The following is a 15,958-nucleotide window of genomic DNA, read 5'->3' as shown; positions in this document are numbered from 1 at the left end:
AGTAAACATACCAACGCTCTCCAGACAGCACAAAATCCAGAAAGTATGAAACAGCTATGAGCCAAAATTCGATTGAAAGCGTTCAATCCAGTGCTTTTCCCCCTTGAATTCGATGACTGCGTGTCATGAATGTCGCCGAATTCACCTTTGATGCTCGATAAGAAAATATTTTTCATTCAAAGCATGAAGCAGTCAGCATGTCTTGCATGTCTGGGCTATCTCGCGAAGGGGCGCGCTTTGAAGGAGCTCAAGTTTCCCCGCGGATTCCGTGACCCCCTGCATCTTATAGGGTGAAACATTTTTTTTGCAATTCGCTCAGTCCTTACCCCGGAGTCCCGAGATTCGGTCTTGACGGAATTTGAAGCAGTGTGGACTTGGGGTGGACCGATCCAGCCCTATGGCGCCTATTTTTAGGGTGATCACAATATTGCCTCCCGTGCCGATAACCGTGATGGCTTGAACCTTGCCGGTCCTGGAACTCCGATCGTCGTTTGAGTTGCGTGGCACTAGAAGGCCCATTATTTCGGGCCGAGCGCCTGGGCCTGACCAAGTATTTGATGTCAGGTCCCCCGTGGCCACCGTCCGGAGGTTCACGGGGCTTTTGATTGTTCTTCCTGTCGCCTGACATCCGAGATGTGAGCTGCCACGATACCCACTCTAGCCCCTTTCCCACCTCCACAAGCCAGTGTGTTTACTCTGTCCTTCGTTTCTTCAATTTCAAGTTCTTGTTTCTCTCTCTTACATATTTGCTGCGGGTCTTGTGAGGAGCACTTCCGTTCATTCTGTTCTACGTACCCCCTTGACGATTTGACTCAATGGACACGATGGAACCAGCAACCCCCGATATCGCCTCACTTGGCGACTCAAGTGTTACGACCAGACTGGAAGACCAAGAGCCGATTAGGGCAGATGCATCGAGAGGAACCGAGAAGCAATCCCAGGCCGCAACCGATACGACACTGCCTGTACCGAGTTCCCCTATCTATGCACCGACACAAGCAGATTTGACAAAACACCGCCGACGATGGATTCCTCGAATATCTTCACGATTGCGCAACACTCTACTCAGCACTATGGGTCTTCTCGAGCTCGCCAATGCCGGAGACTTCGCAGCAAACGTCTGGAACGAGATTCCTGTGCCTATATATGCCATCGTCTTCATGGCCCTGGGCGGCACGCTGGCATTGGTAGTATCGATTCTGGCCCTCAAAGACACTCTTTTGAGTTGGCAGAACGTATGCTTCCTCCGTAATGAGAGGTCTGCTTTGAAAGCAGAAAGGCTGGAGCGTCTCCAACGAAGTCTGCCGACGCTGGACGTCGACGTCCTTCTTGACACGAATTTTCGAGAACTTGGAAGCGAAATCGCGAATCGCTTCGGGCTAGACATATGCAGTGGGTTCGGCGCATTTCTCATCAGTATCGGCACATACATGGCGATTGGAGGGGCGAATCGCCAAGCGTGGTTTGCAAGCAACATTTTGTCAGGCTACCTCGGCAATGCCCCAATTGCTCTCTATGGCCTGATTAGTTCTGGATGGTCGGCCTACATCTTCCGCAGAGCTTCTCAGCACCGAGGAATCGCGGCCCAGTCGCCTCGCCTTCAGGGTAGCCGAGCCGTAAAGGCTATCGAACGACGGACGCGCAATGTTCACATCTACACTTTGGTCAGTGCCGTGAGTAGCGTAATTGGTGGTGGTGCATCCATGGTCACGGCGACAAGATGGGAAGGCTACGTCGTACTCATCCCAGTGATTCTATCATCGATGTTTTACAACTCGTGGCTTCGTCGCAATGTGGCCTATGATAGACCACCCGCCGGCGACTCATTGCACCTGACCGAAGATGCAATTACTCACGAGCTCGAGGTTGCAGAGATGACCTGGCGAGAAATTCGAGGCCAGTCTCGGCCACTTCGGGAGGTGGTGGCCGACGCAACGTCTCTAGAGGCTGTCACGACGTACCTCGTCGCCAATGATCTTCTGGAACATTTCTGCCTGTCTCTCATGAAAAGTACTGTTGTCGCTCCCGTTTTGGTCAGCCAAGAATCAACAGATGTCACGATAGACGCAAAGCGTCTGTTGGAAATGCCAAAAGAGATACATCCAACCATGATCGAAATCGCAAACGAAACGATCAAACAAAAGGGCCCAAAGCACTTTGAGTACCGCCAGCGATACCTGGCCGAGATCCTGGGGAGCACGCTACGACTATCACTAAAAGCTGGCTGTGGAGGTTCTATGACGGAATGCTAAGCTGTTTTGACAGTAGCTCTGGCGAAAAAGGTCACAAGGAACATTGTAAGACATAGACTGCCATAATATTATATAATTCTTAATGGTTGAACTAAGTAACGACAGATGGTATTCCATAGTGTACACGCCCCTTTTTTTGTAAGCCATTCCCGGATCATAACTTCGGATTGACGATAGAATCGCAACCTCATCGGCCACACCGCGATGCAGTCTGAAAGCAGAACAACCCCTCGCATACTTGTGCCGCAAACATGTAATCATGAGCAAACATGCTCCTTGCCTAAACACTCTGTCTTCCTCTCTTTATCCCCTTTCCTGGCCTTTCTCCTCTGGTGGGGCGATCACCACAGTTGCAGGTATGTCGGTGCTTTCGGTATCCTTCGCCTTAGGCTTGCGCCTGAAGAGCTTTCCGATCGCTGAGAAGCCCTTTCCCAGAATTCTGTACACGATGACAAAAGGCCTCCCGACGAACTTGGCCGCCTTCTCGAACCAAATGTCGGGGAAGATGCGTACGACAACTCCCCAAGGCATAGACATGAAGGCGACAACAAGACAAATAGCCCACTGGCTTCCATTGAGACCTCCCTCCTTGATCTCGAACACACGGCCACCGACGAAGACGATGCCAACTTGCAGACCAACCATCAAAAAATTGATGAAGATGAAGAACTGGTTGCGATGGACACCTTCTAGGACGTTGAACTTGTTATCCAGCCGACGGTTGTTGAATTCGTTGAAAATCTGCATCCAAACAAAAGTGTTGAAAATGATCGTATCGAGTTGCAGCATCTCGTCTTCACTGTTACGATCGTAGTTGAGAATCTCCGGACCAGCAAAGTACAACGTGATAGTGATAACGAGCTGGAAAATCGCTTGGCCAATAATCATCTTCCACATCTGTAGCCATGTTTGTCAGTGCAAGATCATGTGTCAGTTGAGGGACAACTCACGTTAATGGTGATCAGAGGAGCACTCTTGGGTTGAGGAGGCCGATCAAGAATCTTCTCGGTCGGAGGATCGGTTGCAAGCGCGAGGGCAGCGAAGGTATCCATGATCAGATTGACCCAAAGCAGCTGGACGGCTTTCAGTACAGGCTCCATATGGTCGTCGTACATGGCTGTGATGAAGGCAAGCATAACTGCTGTGATGTTGACAGTGATTTGGAACTGTGCAACAGTGAGGAGTTAGTCAATCTGGTTGATTCAAGTGACCTCGCACAACAACTGAAGCAAGATTGCTTACCTGGAGAAACTTCTGCACAGCGTCGTTAACTGCACGGCCCCATTTGAGAGCTGTCACAATGGAAGTGAAGTTATCATCCATCAGAACAATAGCTGACGCCTCTTTGGCGACCTCGGTTCCGGAAATACCCATAGAAAATCCGACATCAGCAGCCTTCAGAGCTGGGGCGTCATTCGTGCCGTCTCCAGTCACCGCTACCGTCTCTCCCAGGGCCTTCAGTCTGGTGACGAGAATCCGTTTGTCCTCCGGGGATGAACGAGCCAAGACCTGAAGCTTTGGGAGAATAGCGTTCATGTCAGCCTCAGACAGCTTGCGGAAAACAGGTCCTTCCATGATCACGCCGTCGCCGCCCGTGTAAATGCCGCACTCCGTTGCGATAGCCTGTGCCGTAATGACGTTGTCGCCCGTGACCATACGAACAGTGACACCGGCATGCTGGGCCTTACGGACTGCATCAGGCACGCCCGGTCGAACGGGGTCTTGAATACCAACAATTCCGAGAAAGGTGAGGTCGGAAAGAGACAGCAGAGAGTCCATCTTGACATGGCCGTCCTCCGAAGGCATTCCGGCAGGTGGCCATTGTGGGTAATCCTTGTAGACAAGGCCAATGGTTCTCAATGATCGGCTGGCATACTGGTTGATGGTGTTCTGCAGGGCTTGTCGCTGAGTCGAATCCAGGGGCTCCTCGTCCAAGGTTTCCAAGTTAGCCTGGGACGAGCAGTACCCAAGCAGGATTTCCGAAGCTCCCTTGACCAGAAGACGGTAGCCTTTGTTGGAGTCGCGAAGCTTGATCACGGCGGCCATGCATTTCCTCCGCGAGTCAAAAGGCAACATCTGTACAATATGTTCGTTGGCGCGAGCCTCTGCCAGCGATTGCAGGCCCAGATGGTCCTTGGCCAGAGACAACAGAGCTGTTTCAGTCTTGGATCCGATGAAAGTCGCCTGGCCATCTTCTTGGCCTTCGAAAGCAGTCGAGTTGACGGCAACTGACTGCACAATCAGCTCTTTGGTTGCCGTGGGTACGGATGAGGCCCATGTAGAAACAGGGACGGTGCCATCGGTGGACTTTTCGCTGTCGGATTGCGCCAGAGCTGTGAAGCTTGTTGTCGAGAACGTTCCGGCTACCACTGTCATCTTGTTCGTTGTCTGTGACCAAGTCAGTAAGTGTGCGCCTTGCAGATTTTGATCTTGTTGCGGATCTCACCAGCGTTCCCGTCTTGTCTGAGCAAATGGTTGTTGCGTTGCCCATGGTCTCACAGGCGCGGAGCACTCGGACGAGGTTGTTCTCCTTCAGGAGCTTAGTGGTCGCAAAAGCCAGGGCGAGGGTGACGGCCAGCGGCAATCCTTCGGGCACCGCGACTGCGATGATGGCAATTGCGACAACAAGCAGATCCATGAAAGTAGACGCCTTGTCTGCTGGCGATCGGTGATCCTCTGGCAAAGTCGCAAGGAATCGGAAAAGAAGAATGAAGAACATCAAGGCGGATGCGCCTCCACCCAACTTAGCGATGGCAACCGCAAGACCTTCCAGCTTCTTCTGCAAGGGAGTGGCTTCGACATCATAGCGAACAGACATCATGATCTTGCCGAAGCTGCTGTGCACTCCGACAGAAGTGCAAACGTACGTGCCCATACCTGGAGCTAATCAGCACATTTCCACATCTACTGCTCCAAAGGAACCTACCCTCAAGCACCTTCGAGCCAGAAATGATGAATGGGTCGAGATCGTCGAGGTTGTTGTGCTTCGTGTCGAGAAGCTTCATGACCTGGTCACCGGCGGTCTTCTTGAGGACGTCGGATTCGCCAGTAGCCGAAGATTCATCGCACTTCAAGTCCTGGCCTTCGATCAGAATACCATCGGCAGGCACCATGTCTCCCGGCTCAAGATGAAGAACTTCTCCGACGAGAATCTCATTCACATTGATCATGAGAGATCGGCCTGAACGAATGACCTTGACCTGACGATCATCCTTCTTGGTGTTCAATCGCACGAATGCCTGTTCTTTCTGCCAATTGTTGTGGGAACCGACGACGACGACGATGATGACTGCGGCGCAAATGGCCACGCCCTCTACCCTGAGTGACTGTCAGCCTGGAGTGATGTAATCGAGTGGAAAGCGCATACCAGTCGACCGATGCTGGCGAGCCTGCCGGCCTTTCGACACCTAAAGTCTCGTACAAACCCAGTGCCAAAGAGATGATACCAGCGACGGTCAAGAGAATGATGACCTTTTCGCTGAGTTCAATGTACATGAGCCTCCAGATAGACTTGCCCTTCTTCGGTGGGAGGACATTGCGACCGTAAACGCGCGTGCGATCGGCGAATGGTGTTGAAGATGTAGTCGCGTGCCTCTCTGTTGGCGTCGCAGGTTTGGAATCAAAGTCGACGGCGTCGCTGAACGAGACTGTGGACTTGACGCCGGTCTCGTCGACACTGAGTCCGCTGCGTACATCGGTCTGGATGCCCCGCGCGATTCCCTGGAGACCGCCAAGAGCTCGGAATGCCGATAGAGACTTGGGATTGAAGAGCTTGTTCAGCTGGCCGGGGGAAAACGCGAAGGGGTTGTTGTCGACGCGAAAGTCGTGCTCTGTTCCAGGGTCTGGGTGAAGAGCCGAGTCTGGATCCTCAAGAACGAAGCTTGGGGCGGCACTGGGGGCAGCAGTTGTGCCGGACGGGGTCAAGAAAGGATTGGTCCCGTCGGGGGTGATGGTGTCGGCATCGCTGACGGCCCGCGGACGGGAGTCCGGATGTGTGGGGTTTGGATTGGGGCTGAGAAAGTTGTCAGCCATCATGAGCTACTGGAGTCATGTATGGGCTGGTGGAAATGAGAAAGTGTTGTCGAGCTGGAGCAAGGCGTGCCGAAGAAGCGGCGGCCAAGCAATATGAATATTTCTGCGCCTCTGCAGAGAGGGCAGCTTTCTCCGGGCTCCCTCCTGCAGCTTCTCCCAGACTGGCCATACAACACCATCTTGTCAACCGGAAGAGACATAGCTCTCCACTTCTCCAGTAGAGCGGCAAACGCAAAAGGTTAAAGGTCCCGGCTGGCTCAGCACTGCCACAATTCAACGGACATTATATTGACGAAATGATAGCCTCTGATGCGATCTGATAAGCTCGGGTATCCAGGGATGGGGCCCGAGGAGCTCTCGACAAGCTTAAACAAGCAGGCATTCTGCGGTGTGTGTGGAGTGAAGGCCCGCCGGTGGCAGTCTAGGTCAGCCTCAGAGACCAACGGACAGCACATGATGCAGTCTTGGCAGTTTAAGAGAGGATTCCAAGGAGCTCAGAATGATGATCATAAGCAGCGGGATGTGGAAGATGCCAAGAGCTTCAAGGGAGGGGAAGGTGGACGCGAGGGAGAAAAGCAAGATGAGCCGGAGATTGGAAAAATTTGTGAGCACAGTTTGGCGCAGACGAGGGATTTTCTGGCAAAGATTAAGCGAGATGATGGCAAGATCAGACGAGCATGCGGATAGGGGGAAGGTTTAGCCGTTCTGACAGCGCTGACAAACTCGGTTCAGACGAGCGAGGTTTTTTGCTTCTGGCCTGGCGCCGGCGACAGGCCAAGAGTCAGGCGAAAGAGGGGTCTGGAATTCTATTTGACAGACGCAGTGAGAAAGTCACTCTTCTGTGGTGTTGGCGGCGCATCAGGAGCTTCAAATGGAAGGTCAGACGGCGCACGTGTGCGGTTGATACGACCTCGCTTAATCTTTCCCTGTCGCCCTTGATTCGCGAAATCCTACTCGCAATCACCTCAAGCGGGGTATCTCCACCCGGCTCACCGTGTTTCCCGCCTCCCATCGCCGCCATCGGCCTTGATGAACTCCTGTTGGACTCCTCCCGCGCGGTATGGCACGGTACGGTACGGTACCGACGCAGCGCTTTGACTGGGGCTTGTAGCAGAACGCGAAACCTCGTAGCATTTGTTTCTTGGCCACAGAATGTCGTTTCCTCTTGCCGTCCTTTCTTCGTTTTCAGTTTCCATATAATGACGCTATGTTTCGCTCGCGCAAGAATGACGGCGTGGTTCTGCGCAGGAAGCGACCATCTCTTACATACACAGCCGAGCCAAGAAGTCCAACAGTCTGACTGTCGAACCGAAATGTCGTTTCCGCCGCCAGCACGAGACCGGTTATGTCGAGCCGCGAGCCCCTCTCTTGCTGATCATGCTTTCTCCCACAAAGCCAAGCCTATGTTGGCCCCCTCGACGCGTCAAATCCGGCCACATAGCAAACTTGACACCGTTTCTTTGCGCACAGCGAAATGCGACTCTTGACTTGCGCAGCCGGTGTTGCTTTGCGTCCGGATGTTTTGCTTTCCGGGGCTTATGACCCCCTGTAAATATGTCGGCAATTAGTGCTGTCACCTAGGCCTTTGACGAAGCTAACGGCGCAAGCTCCTTCAGCCGACGCCGAGCCGACGGAGTGCTGTCACGGATTGTTACTTGGCGGCATCATCGTCAACCCCAACCGCCGGACTCTGTCAGATTTTCTGGATGGCAAATTCTATTCCCACGTTTCGCGACAGAACCAAACCAACACTTGGGATCAACGCTCGGTCGCTACCAATTAGGTCCCTGTTGTTGATCACCTGGAGTCCTTGTCTCGCTTGATCTTCCGGTACTCTTATTTTGGTAAGGAGGCCTCATCCTGTTTGTGTCAGAGGGCAGAGCTCCATACACATCCACTCAACTGGGGCTCGATGGGTCACTCATTCTTCTAGAGTTCAAAGCTAATCACCACTTTTCCAACGCAACAATGATGCCTCCGCGCGGCCGCGCCTGATCTTGACGAGCGGTTTGTTGATTGATTTTCTTTATCCCCTGAGATATCGCGATAGTAGGCGTACTCAAGCGTTTTCGTAGCACGGACCTTAAGAGCTTCATTGGTTCGTTGCGGCTGGTGTTCAGCCCGAGGATGAGAGTGGACGACGTTGAAAAGTAAACCAAGCATCATCACACTCGGCGTGTACTTATATCGCAGTTTTTGACTGGCTCACACAGGGGACAGAAACGCGTTCATGACGACCTCGGAGGTCATGGTCACAACAGCAACTTACGGCAGTTTCCTCGAAAACATGCTGACTAGAAGCCTTCGGAAGATACTTTGACTCCGAGCCAGGCATTTGCGTAATGTTGGACCTCATTCAGCACCCTTCTATTTCAAGTTAATATATATTGCATGGAACATGTACCCATCATGCAACGCAATTTGCTGCCCCGAAGACCTGCTGACGACCCAAGAAGCAGAAGAAACTTTCGTGGGAGCACATAAGGTATTATTCAGCCTGGCGTTGAGGTTGGGGAATAATCCTCCTGAGATGGTTTACTGACGTGGAATTACCGACGCAACAACTTTTACGCACTGCACTGTGGTCAAAGGTGTGCGATCTCTTCCTAAAGTCAAGCTCGTTCATTTGTGCATGGATTCGTTCGCAATTTTAACATGTCTGACTGTTTGGCCAACAACATTTCTAAAACAAGACAACTTCGACTCCTCTTCCGCGTGCTGCTTCGTTTATGTCGAAGACCTCTGTCCCTGAAGCCTGTGCCTCGTCGAGCAGCTCAAATATGACCTTCAGAAAGTTGAACGGGTCTCTTTTGGACAAATGTTCACGGAAACTTTCCAGTGTGGTTTTCCATTCAGGATGGGCGCCCAGCTCTCGGAACTCTAAGCTGGCCGCTGTAACAGGAAACACCATCCCGTTCTGTATTAGCGAGTACTTTTCGCGGTCAAGGTCAAAACGGATATGCTTGTGGATAGCGTCCATCGCAGAAATCAGCCGGCACATGATCACGCCTGTATTTGGCGCGAACTGGGTTTCCTCCTGAGCTTGTCCGTCTTGGAGCCTCTTTCTTCTGCGAATTTCGAGAATGCCCGCGAACCGCCAACAGTCCCACAAGTGACACTGTATGAACTCCCCGATTTCACCTGGCCATATCCATAGTCTGGACTCGACACTTGCTTGAGGGCCATCCGGTATGTCGGCCAGTACGTCAATAAGAGATCGGGGCATTCCTATACCAACCTCGACTCCACCAATCCTACCCCCGGGCCAACTATCTTGGGTCTTTCTGAAGCGCTTCCAAAGCCCGATTGAGGGGCTTACTCGGCCGACAACATACAACGGCAAGTCCATCACGCACATAGACTCCAACATATGAAGCGTTGGAAGGTCGCGCCCGGGGCCTGGCTCTAACAAGTGCATTTTGGCGTCCAGGTTGTATAAGTTTGCCATAAGTTGGACATACATCGTAAAAGGACGGGCTAACAAGAGCTACGCTCATCAGCATCGTAGTTTTCAAGTCAGTTTACCTGTTTCAAATACTTTCACTTACACACAAAGAGCAGACCATCAAACCGGCAAAGGCAGTTGATGCCCTAATGTCGTTATGTTGGCTAGCAAGCTCAGCGCGGAATGTTCGGAGCGCAAGGTCAAGACGTTCCATGGAAGATACAGACAGGTCATCGCACCCATCATCGACATAGCTCTGGATAGCGATGCCGATTATTCTGAGGGCCTTGCTTTGTGATGCCATATCCTCGAAGATAGGCCTGATCCAAGACTGAGTCTCCGCGTTATACAGCTTGCCAAGGCCAGATTTCAAAACTGAGCGATCGTTAGGCTGCGACACCGACATTTTGAAAGGTTTTTAAAAACTCGACAACGTACAAGTTTCGAACAAGTTGTCCAGCCCGTCAAGGCCATCCTCATCTGGACGTGGCGGAAGCGGATGGTCGTCGTCCAACCTACGACTCTGCGGTTGGTCGTTGAGAATGCGGTAGGATGACGAAGGAGGGGTGCTGACATTGCTAGTATCCAATCCCCGATCCGTAGGCCGCGAGGTCTCTGGTCCATCCACGGAATGAATGCTGGTGGTGTCGTTCACCCACCGAAGGGGTTTCGTGTACCCTTCACACTCAAGACCACGTCGCATGCAGGGGCCGCACTCGGGGCGGGCTTCATCGCACTTCCGTTTTCGCCTCTTGCAAGTTGCGCAGCCGTTTCTCGAGCGCGTTATTGGCCGCATTTTCCGCCTCGGGCACTTCGCTTCTCATAGTCGGCATTTGTGTGTTGAGATCAGGGGCTGGGCGCGCAGATGTTCTCAACCGAGAGACTGAGTTGAATGGCGGCGCACTTGATGGACGAAATGGGAATGACGTGGGGACGGGAAGAATGCAGCGCACCGACGACCCTTAAAGGGTTTAGCGCTGAAGCAGCTTTTCTGCTGCACGAGCACCAAGACGATCTGTGAGCATGTTTTTGATTCAAACACAGCGGGTTGCTCCTGAGCCCCAGTCCTAGGTTGAAGAAGGCGACGACTCTCTGGACCGCATTTATCAGGAAATTTAATTCTTTATAGGAAGCTTTGTTTTTAGAATCCTTTCCCGACTAACCGCAAATGGATAATCATTGCGCCAAACATGGACGTCTGATGACAAACTGCGGCGCAATTGTCATGATCTTTCCCTTCCTGAACATGTTTCATACAGCACGACCAGTCATTGTCCGCAAAATGGCGATCCACTTGTTGCTGGTCCCGTCTCGCGTGATGAGGGATGTTTTTAACTCGAATCAGCGTACCAGACTGGGGTTTTCCTGAAAATATGTCTAGTTATATGAAGGTCGAATCCCCGGACTTATCCTGTTGTCGAAGACGCACCTGCTGCCATCAAGCCATACTCCCTACTTCACAAAGCAACCAGGACGTTTTCCAGACACCTCAACCAAAAATAGTCTTCCGACACTCTCTGGTCCAATTTTCACGGACGGCATCGGCAGTACAACATGACATCGCAAGAAAGTCGAACAACAGAAACAAGGGACGCCGAGGACTCCCCTTCCCCTACGGACATAGATGTCGAAGTTCTGGGCCGGCAGCGCCCGGCAGTGTTTGAGTCCTGGCTATCAGAGGTTGGCTTTTGCTCCTCACTACTTGGACTCATGCTAATGGGGGTAAGTTTATCTGATCAACGTGCCCAACTACGGTTGCTATTTGGCTGACCCCAATCTTGCAGGAATATCTCGTCGGTGGCTTTCACATCATCCTCCCCCAGCTTGCATCCGATCTCAATATCCCCAGCGAATCCCAGACGTGGCCATCGAGTGTGTTTTCCCTTGTCGCTGGCGCCTGCCTTCTCCCGTTCGGCCGAGTAAGCGAAAAGTTCGGAGGTTACATTACTTTCAACATTGGTCTTGGGTGGTTCTTCCTTTGGACCCTGCTGTCCGGTTTCAGCCATAACTACGTCATGCTCATAGCCTGTCGCGCTATGGCAGGCTTGGGGATTTCTGCGGTCCTCCCAGCCGGCATGATGATGCTCGGCAAGACCTATCGACCCGGACCTCGGAAGAATCTCGTGTTCGCGCTTTACGGTTCCTTCGCTCCTATCGGCTTCTTTTTTGGCATATTTATCGGTGGTCTGACCGGGCAATACTTGTCATGGAGATGGTACTTCTGGGTTGGCTCCATGATATTGGGTGTGCTGATTGCTATTTCTTTCTTTTCCATTCCGAAAGATTATGGCAAAAAGCATGAGTTGCAGATGGATTGGCTAGGCACTGTTACAATCGTACCAGGTCTTGCACTTCTTATCTACGCTCTTACAGACAGTTCTCAGGCTCCAGAGGGTTGGAAAAGCCCTCAGATTCTGGTCACCCTTATCGTTGGCGTTCTCTTGCTGGCAATCGGCTTTTACATCGAGAAATGCGTCGCATCCAGTCCGCTTCTTCCGCATGATCTTTTCTCGACAAAGTACATCAAGACTCTGATGTTGGCCTTATGGTTGACATACGGTGTCTTTGGGCTTTTTCTCTTCTACAGCAGTTTCTACATTGAGTTGGTTCTCCACGCGTCGCCACTGCTTACGGCTGCCTGGTATGTTCCCCTGGCTGCTGGAGGGGTAACAATCGGGCTCGTGGGAGGTTTCACTCTCCACCTACTCCCCGGAAGGCTTCTTCTGATCCTTTCGGGTTGCGGAAGTGTTGTGTGTGTTCTACTTTTCGCAATTATGCCTGAAGATCCAAGCTACTGGGCGTACGTCTTCCCGTCAATGGTCTGTGCAACAATTGGCATCGACATTGCTTTCACTGTCAGCAATGTACATATAACAACGTCTCTACCTCAGCACCATCAAGGGCTTGCTGGTGCCCTCATCAACAGTCTACTGTTTCTTGGAATCAGCTTCTGGTTGGGCATGGCGGACATAGCTGTCCATCAAACAAGCGACTCCGGACTCAGGTCCAGTTATAAATCGGCGTTTTGGGTTGGAGTAGGAGCAGCAAGTGCCGCAGCCTGTCTTTTTTCCACTGTCAGAATTGGGTCAGCTAGTAGTGACTTGACGGTGGAAGAGAAACGGCAGCGGGAAACAGCGGGCCAAACAGCTTTGGAGGATCATCGCCGTTAAGATATGGATGTAACAAAACTTCTCATACGGTGTATGAGAAGCCGATCGAATTGGTCTCAACCGTAGATAGCGTCTATTGTATTTTAGTTGAGGGATATCCCAAAACGCTCATCCTAGCATCATTCGTCAGATTCCACAGTACTCCTATTGTCAAGCACTGCATTTCTTCCCCCTTTTTCATTCATAATTTCCCCCTCAATCAACCCACGAATGATCGAGCTTTTGGCCTGTCATGTGAGCCGCTCCTTGGGCGCCTGCCTTCTGAATCACTTGACATTCTCGCCGTCTCTTGTCTAACTTGAATTTCCGTCTGTTTTTGGATTCCATGTTCCCCCAATATGATGGCTTCTTCGCTATCGTTCTTCGATGAATCTCTTGAATTCGCCGTTACTCCCCCTCCTCGACCCCCCGAAGAGATTACTGTATGGTTTCCAGGACGTCTGTCAGATAGGTTGGTCAAAGGATGAGATGTCCTAGTTTTGGTGCTGCCATTGTTTCCGCAGCTGTCAAGAGGGTACCCTGTTCTGGATGAAGAAGAGCCCAACAGAGCCGGAAAGTACCTCTTGAAAAACACTTTCAGAGCCGAGGAGCAGCCGCAGAAGATGGCTACATAAAGCTCCAGTGCGTACCAGACGAGGGAGTAGGCCAATTGTTGATAGAGCTCCGGCTCGTTTGCTAGTTGTCGCACATAGTAGAACCGAACGCATCCCGCTGTGAGATTATGGTGAGCGGAAGGAAGTCGATGCTTTTTCACTCAACACTCACCAACAACTGATATGATACCCAGGGCAAACACGGCCGAGACTGCCCACTTTTGTCGCTGGTTCCATGTGAATGCGCGTATCTCAGCAATGAGGGAAGGCGACTTACCTTGGGAAGCTGGAGATTCCAAATCATAGGGATCGGGCAGATCCAAAGACATATATCTGTGATGATGACGATAATACCGGCAGCATCCCAAAATGCTTGCTGTTTAGATTGCGTCATGCATTGTTGCATATAAATAATGCGGTCTCCTTTCGATGTCCAAAAGACCTCCGGTGGACTACACTCGATAACAGACATGACAAAGTGCCCTACACCCATGCCGATGACAACCACTGTGAGGCTGTGGACCGCCCATCTCATGAGTAGTCGATCATCAAGGCGCAGGTAGAACAGAAGCAGGGCGACCTTGACGAGCACCATGGCGATTGCATACAGTAAGCGAGAGACCCAAAACGACTACACCGCGTTGCTGTCAGTACTTTTTGAACGTTGCGAGCTCGATGCAGAAATATGTTGAAAATCACGTCACTCACTAGAAGCATGGGCTCCCAAGTCTCTGCTGGAATGTCTGCTCCTGGTTCTTGTTAGTAATGGCGAGGAGTTGGGGTTGGAGAAATAGAACTCACTGGCCTTTCCAATACCGCGAACGACCGAAATCATTACAGTGATAGATAACGCGATTGTCATTAACTGAACAAATCAGTGTTGCAAATTCGAATTACCCTGAGGGAAGAACGGGGTCCTCTTATGGTGTCTTACTGTTCCGAATGCCATCATGACTGGCAAATATGAATTAGTGTCATCGTCTCTATGAAGTAGTCTCTTTCAATAATGTACTTACTGTCGTCGAGGCCGATAGCCTTCGTGATGACAAGCCTTGCCCACATTCGCATTCCCATAATGATGATTATGAAGAAAATAAAACCGGCGTTGATTCCAAGAGCTCTGGATTGAGCTTGGCTGAGTTCCATCGCTAAAGGTTCGCCAGTAGCTTGGCGTGCAGACACAAGTAAATCGGTCATCACCATGCCCTTTGGAAACGAAGAGACCCGCGAGTCGAGCAGTTCGGACAAGCGTTCCACGCCAGGAGTTTAATAAGGAAGGCGGGATGGGAATTTCTAAGGGCAGCATTTTTTGAAGCCAAGGAAGCCGCAGTTTTCAAGACATCTACCGCTCGGACATTTTCAAGGGTACTCTGTCGCATTACTACATGTCAGGGAGCTGAACCGGGAAACGGCTTCTATGGTTGCAAATCGCCTGCCCTGCTGACGTCTAGGCAACCTTCGCCTGTTTGGAGGAACAGAGCAGCGAGTCATACAAAACGTTCCGCGTAGCTGTAGCTGCTAATAAAGCTGTCCATTGTTGAATTTGGACACCCACGGTAAGCCTCTTAACGCTTGACAATGCTTACCAACTTTTGTGGACTCGTAATTCCTCCGACTATCTCCACAACAGTGTGGTTCTTGACCCTCATAGACGATCAAAGCCCATGCATTTGATCCTTGCATATTGGTCTAGGGCCCTCTGAAGGCGGTTGATTCGCTCCATTCAAAGTGGCCTTCCTTTCTAAGGAACAGTTGGTTCGTGATCCCCGGCCCTATGGTGCTCACGCCAGTATTTGTGGGAAGATGGTCGTTTTCAGGGGGTTGAAGACGGAGCGGGTGGAGATGATCCAAGAACCAAAGATGCACGAGCGTGATGCTTAGACGTTTCCGTGGCGTATGAGCTCTATTTCACTTCTTTGAGGTCTCCTCTGTTGATCTATCCTGGGCCGATGAACACATCTAGACGCTTTTATAGGTATCAATATCCACAAGAATATGAGTGCCATTCTTGTCGAATTTAACTGCGCCTTCACAATCGAGGCTTTAGTCGCCGCGGGGGATAGATCGAGCTTGACAGTTCGAGAAGTACAGCGTCTAAGGACATGTCCAGGGGCATTCCTGAGTAAGTAGCCGCGCGTGGGCTGCTAGTCCTGGTAGGTATCCTTGTGGGCATAGCCCTCCCCTGCTTCGGCTAAAGCCACGGCCACCAGAAATCTTAAGTTGCGGAATATTGCTTTGCTTGGAATGCCTCTAGCTATCCAAAATCCAGATTTGATCTATCAACGTCACATCTGCATGACGGGAGCGCCATGGAGCATTAAGAGAGCTGCCATTGAACACAACAACAGCTCTGTGGGCTTCTGTCTCTGGGCACTCACGATGAGAGGAAAGATCTGATGCGACTGGCCGAAACAAGTCCAAACTGACTGGCTTGATGGCAAGTGCGGCGGTGCCTGAGTGAGCAGC

General features: G+C 51.4%; 2 protein-coding genes across 2 annotated transcripts; both read right to left on the bottom strand.

Annotated features, from left to right (window-relative positions):
• Positions 1-2,555: 2,555 nt before the first annotated feature.
• Positions 2,556-6,284, bottom strand: COL26b_009083 (uncharacterized protein; the record flags this gene model as incomplete). Its single annotated transcript, XM_053181824.1, has 6 exons — positions 2,556-3,149; positions 3,203-3,418; positions 3,495-4,640; positions 4,699-5,129; positions 5,179-5,570; positions 5,620-6,284. 6 exons carry the CDS (start codon positions 6,282-6,284, stop codon positions 2,556-2,558), a joined length of 3,444 nt encoding a protein of 1,147 aa, XP_053034256.1.
• Positions 6,285-9,800: 3,516 nt separating this feature from the next.
• Positions 9,801-10,135, bottom strand: COL26b_009082 (uncharacterized protein; the record flags this gene model as incomplete). The annotated part of the gene is made up of 2 exons (XM_053181823.1): positions 9,801-9,809; positions 9,833-10,135. The coding sequence occupies 2 exons, from the start codon at positions 10,133-10,135 to the stop codon at positions 9,801-9,803; spliced, it is 312 nt and encodes a 103-aa protein (XP_053034255.1).
• Positions 10,136-15,958: the final 5,823 nt, after the last annotated feature.

This window comes from Colletotrichum chrysophilum (genome assembly GCF_026319265.1).
Source record: "Colletotrichum chrysophilum strain AFK26 chromosome Unknown scaffold_84, whole genome shotgun sequence".
Taxonomy (NCBI): Eukaryota; Fungi; Ascomycota; class Sordariomycetes; order Glomerellales; family Glomerellaceae; genus Colletotrichum; species Colletotrichum chrysophilum.
This window is presented reverse-complemented; position numbering and strand designations above follow the sequence as displayed.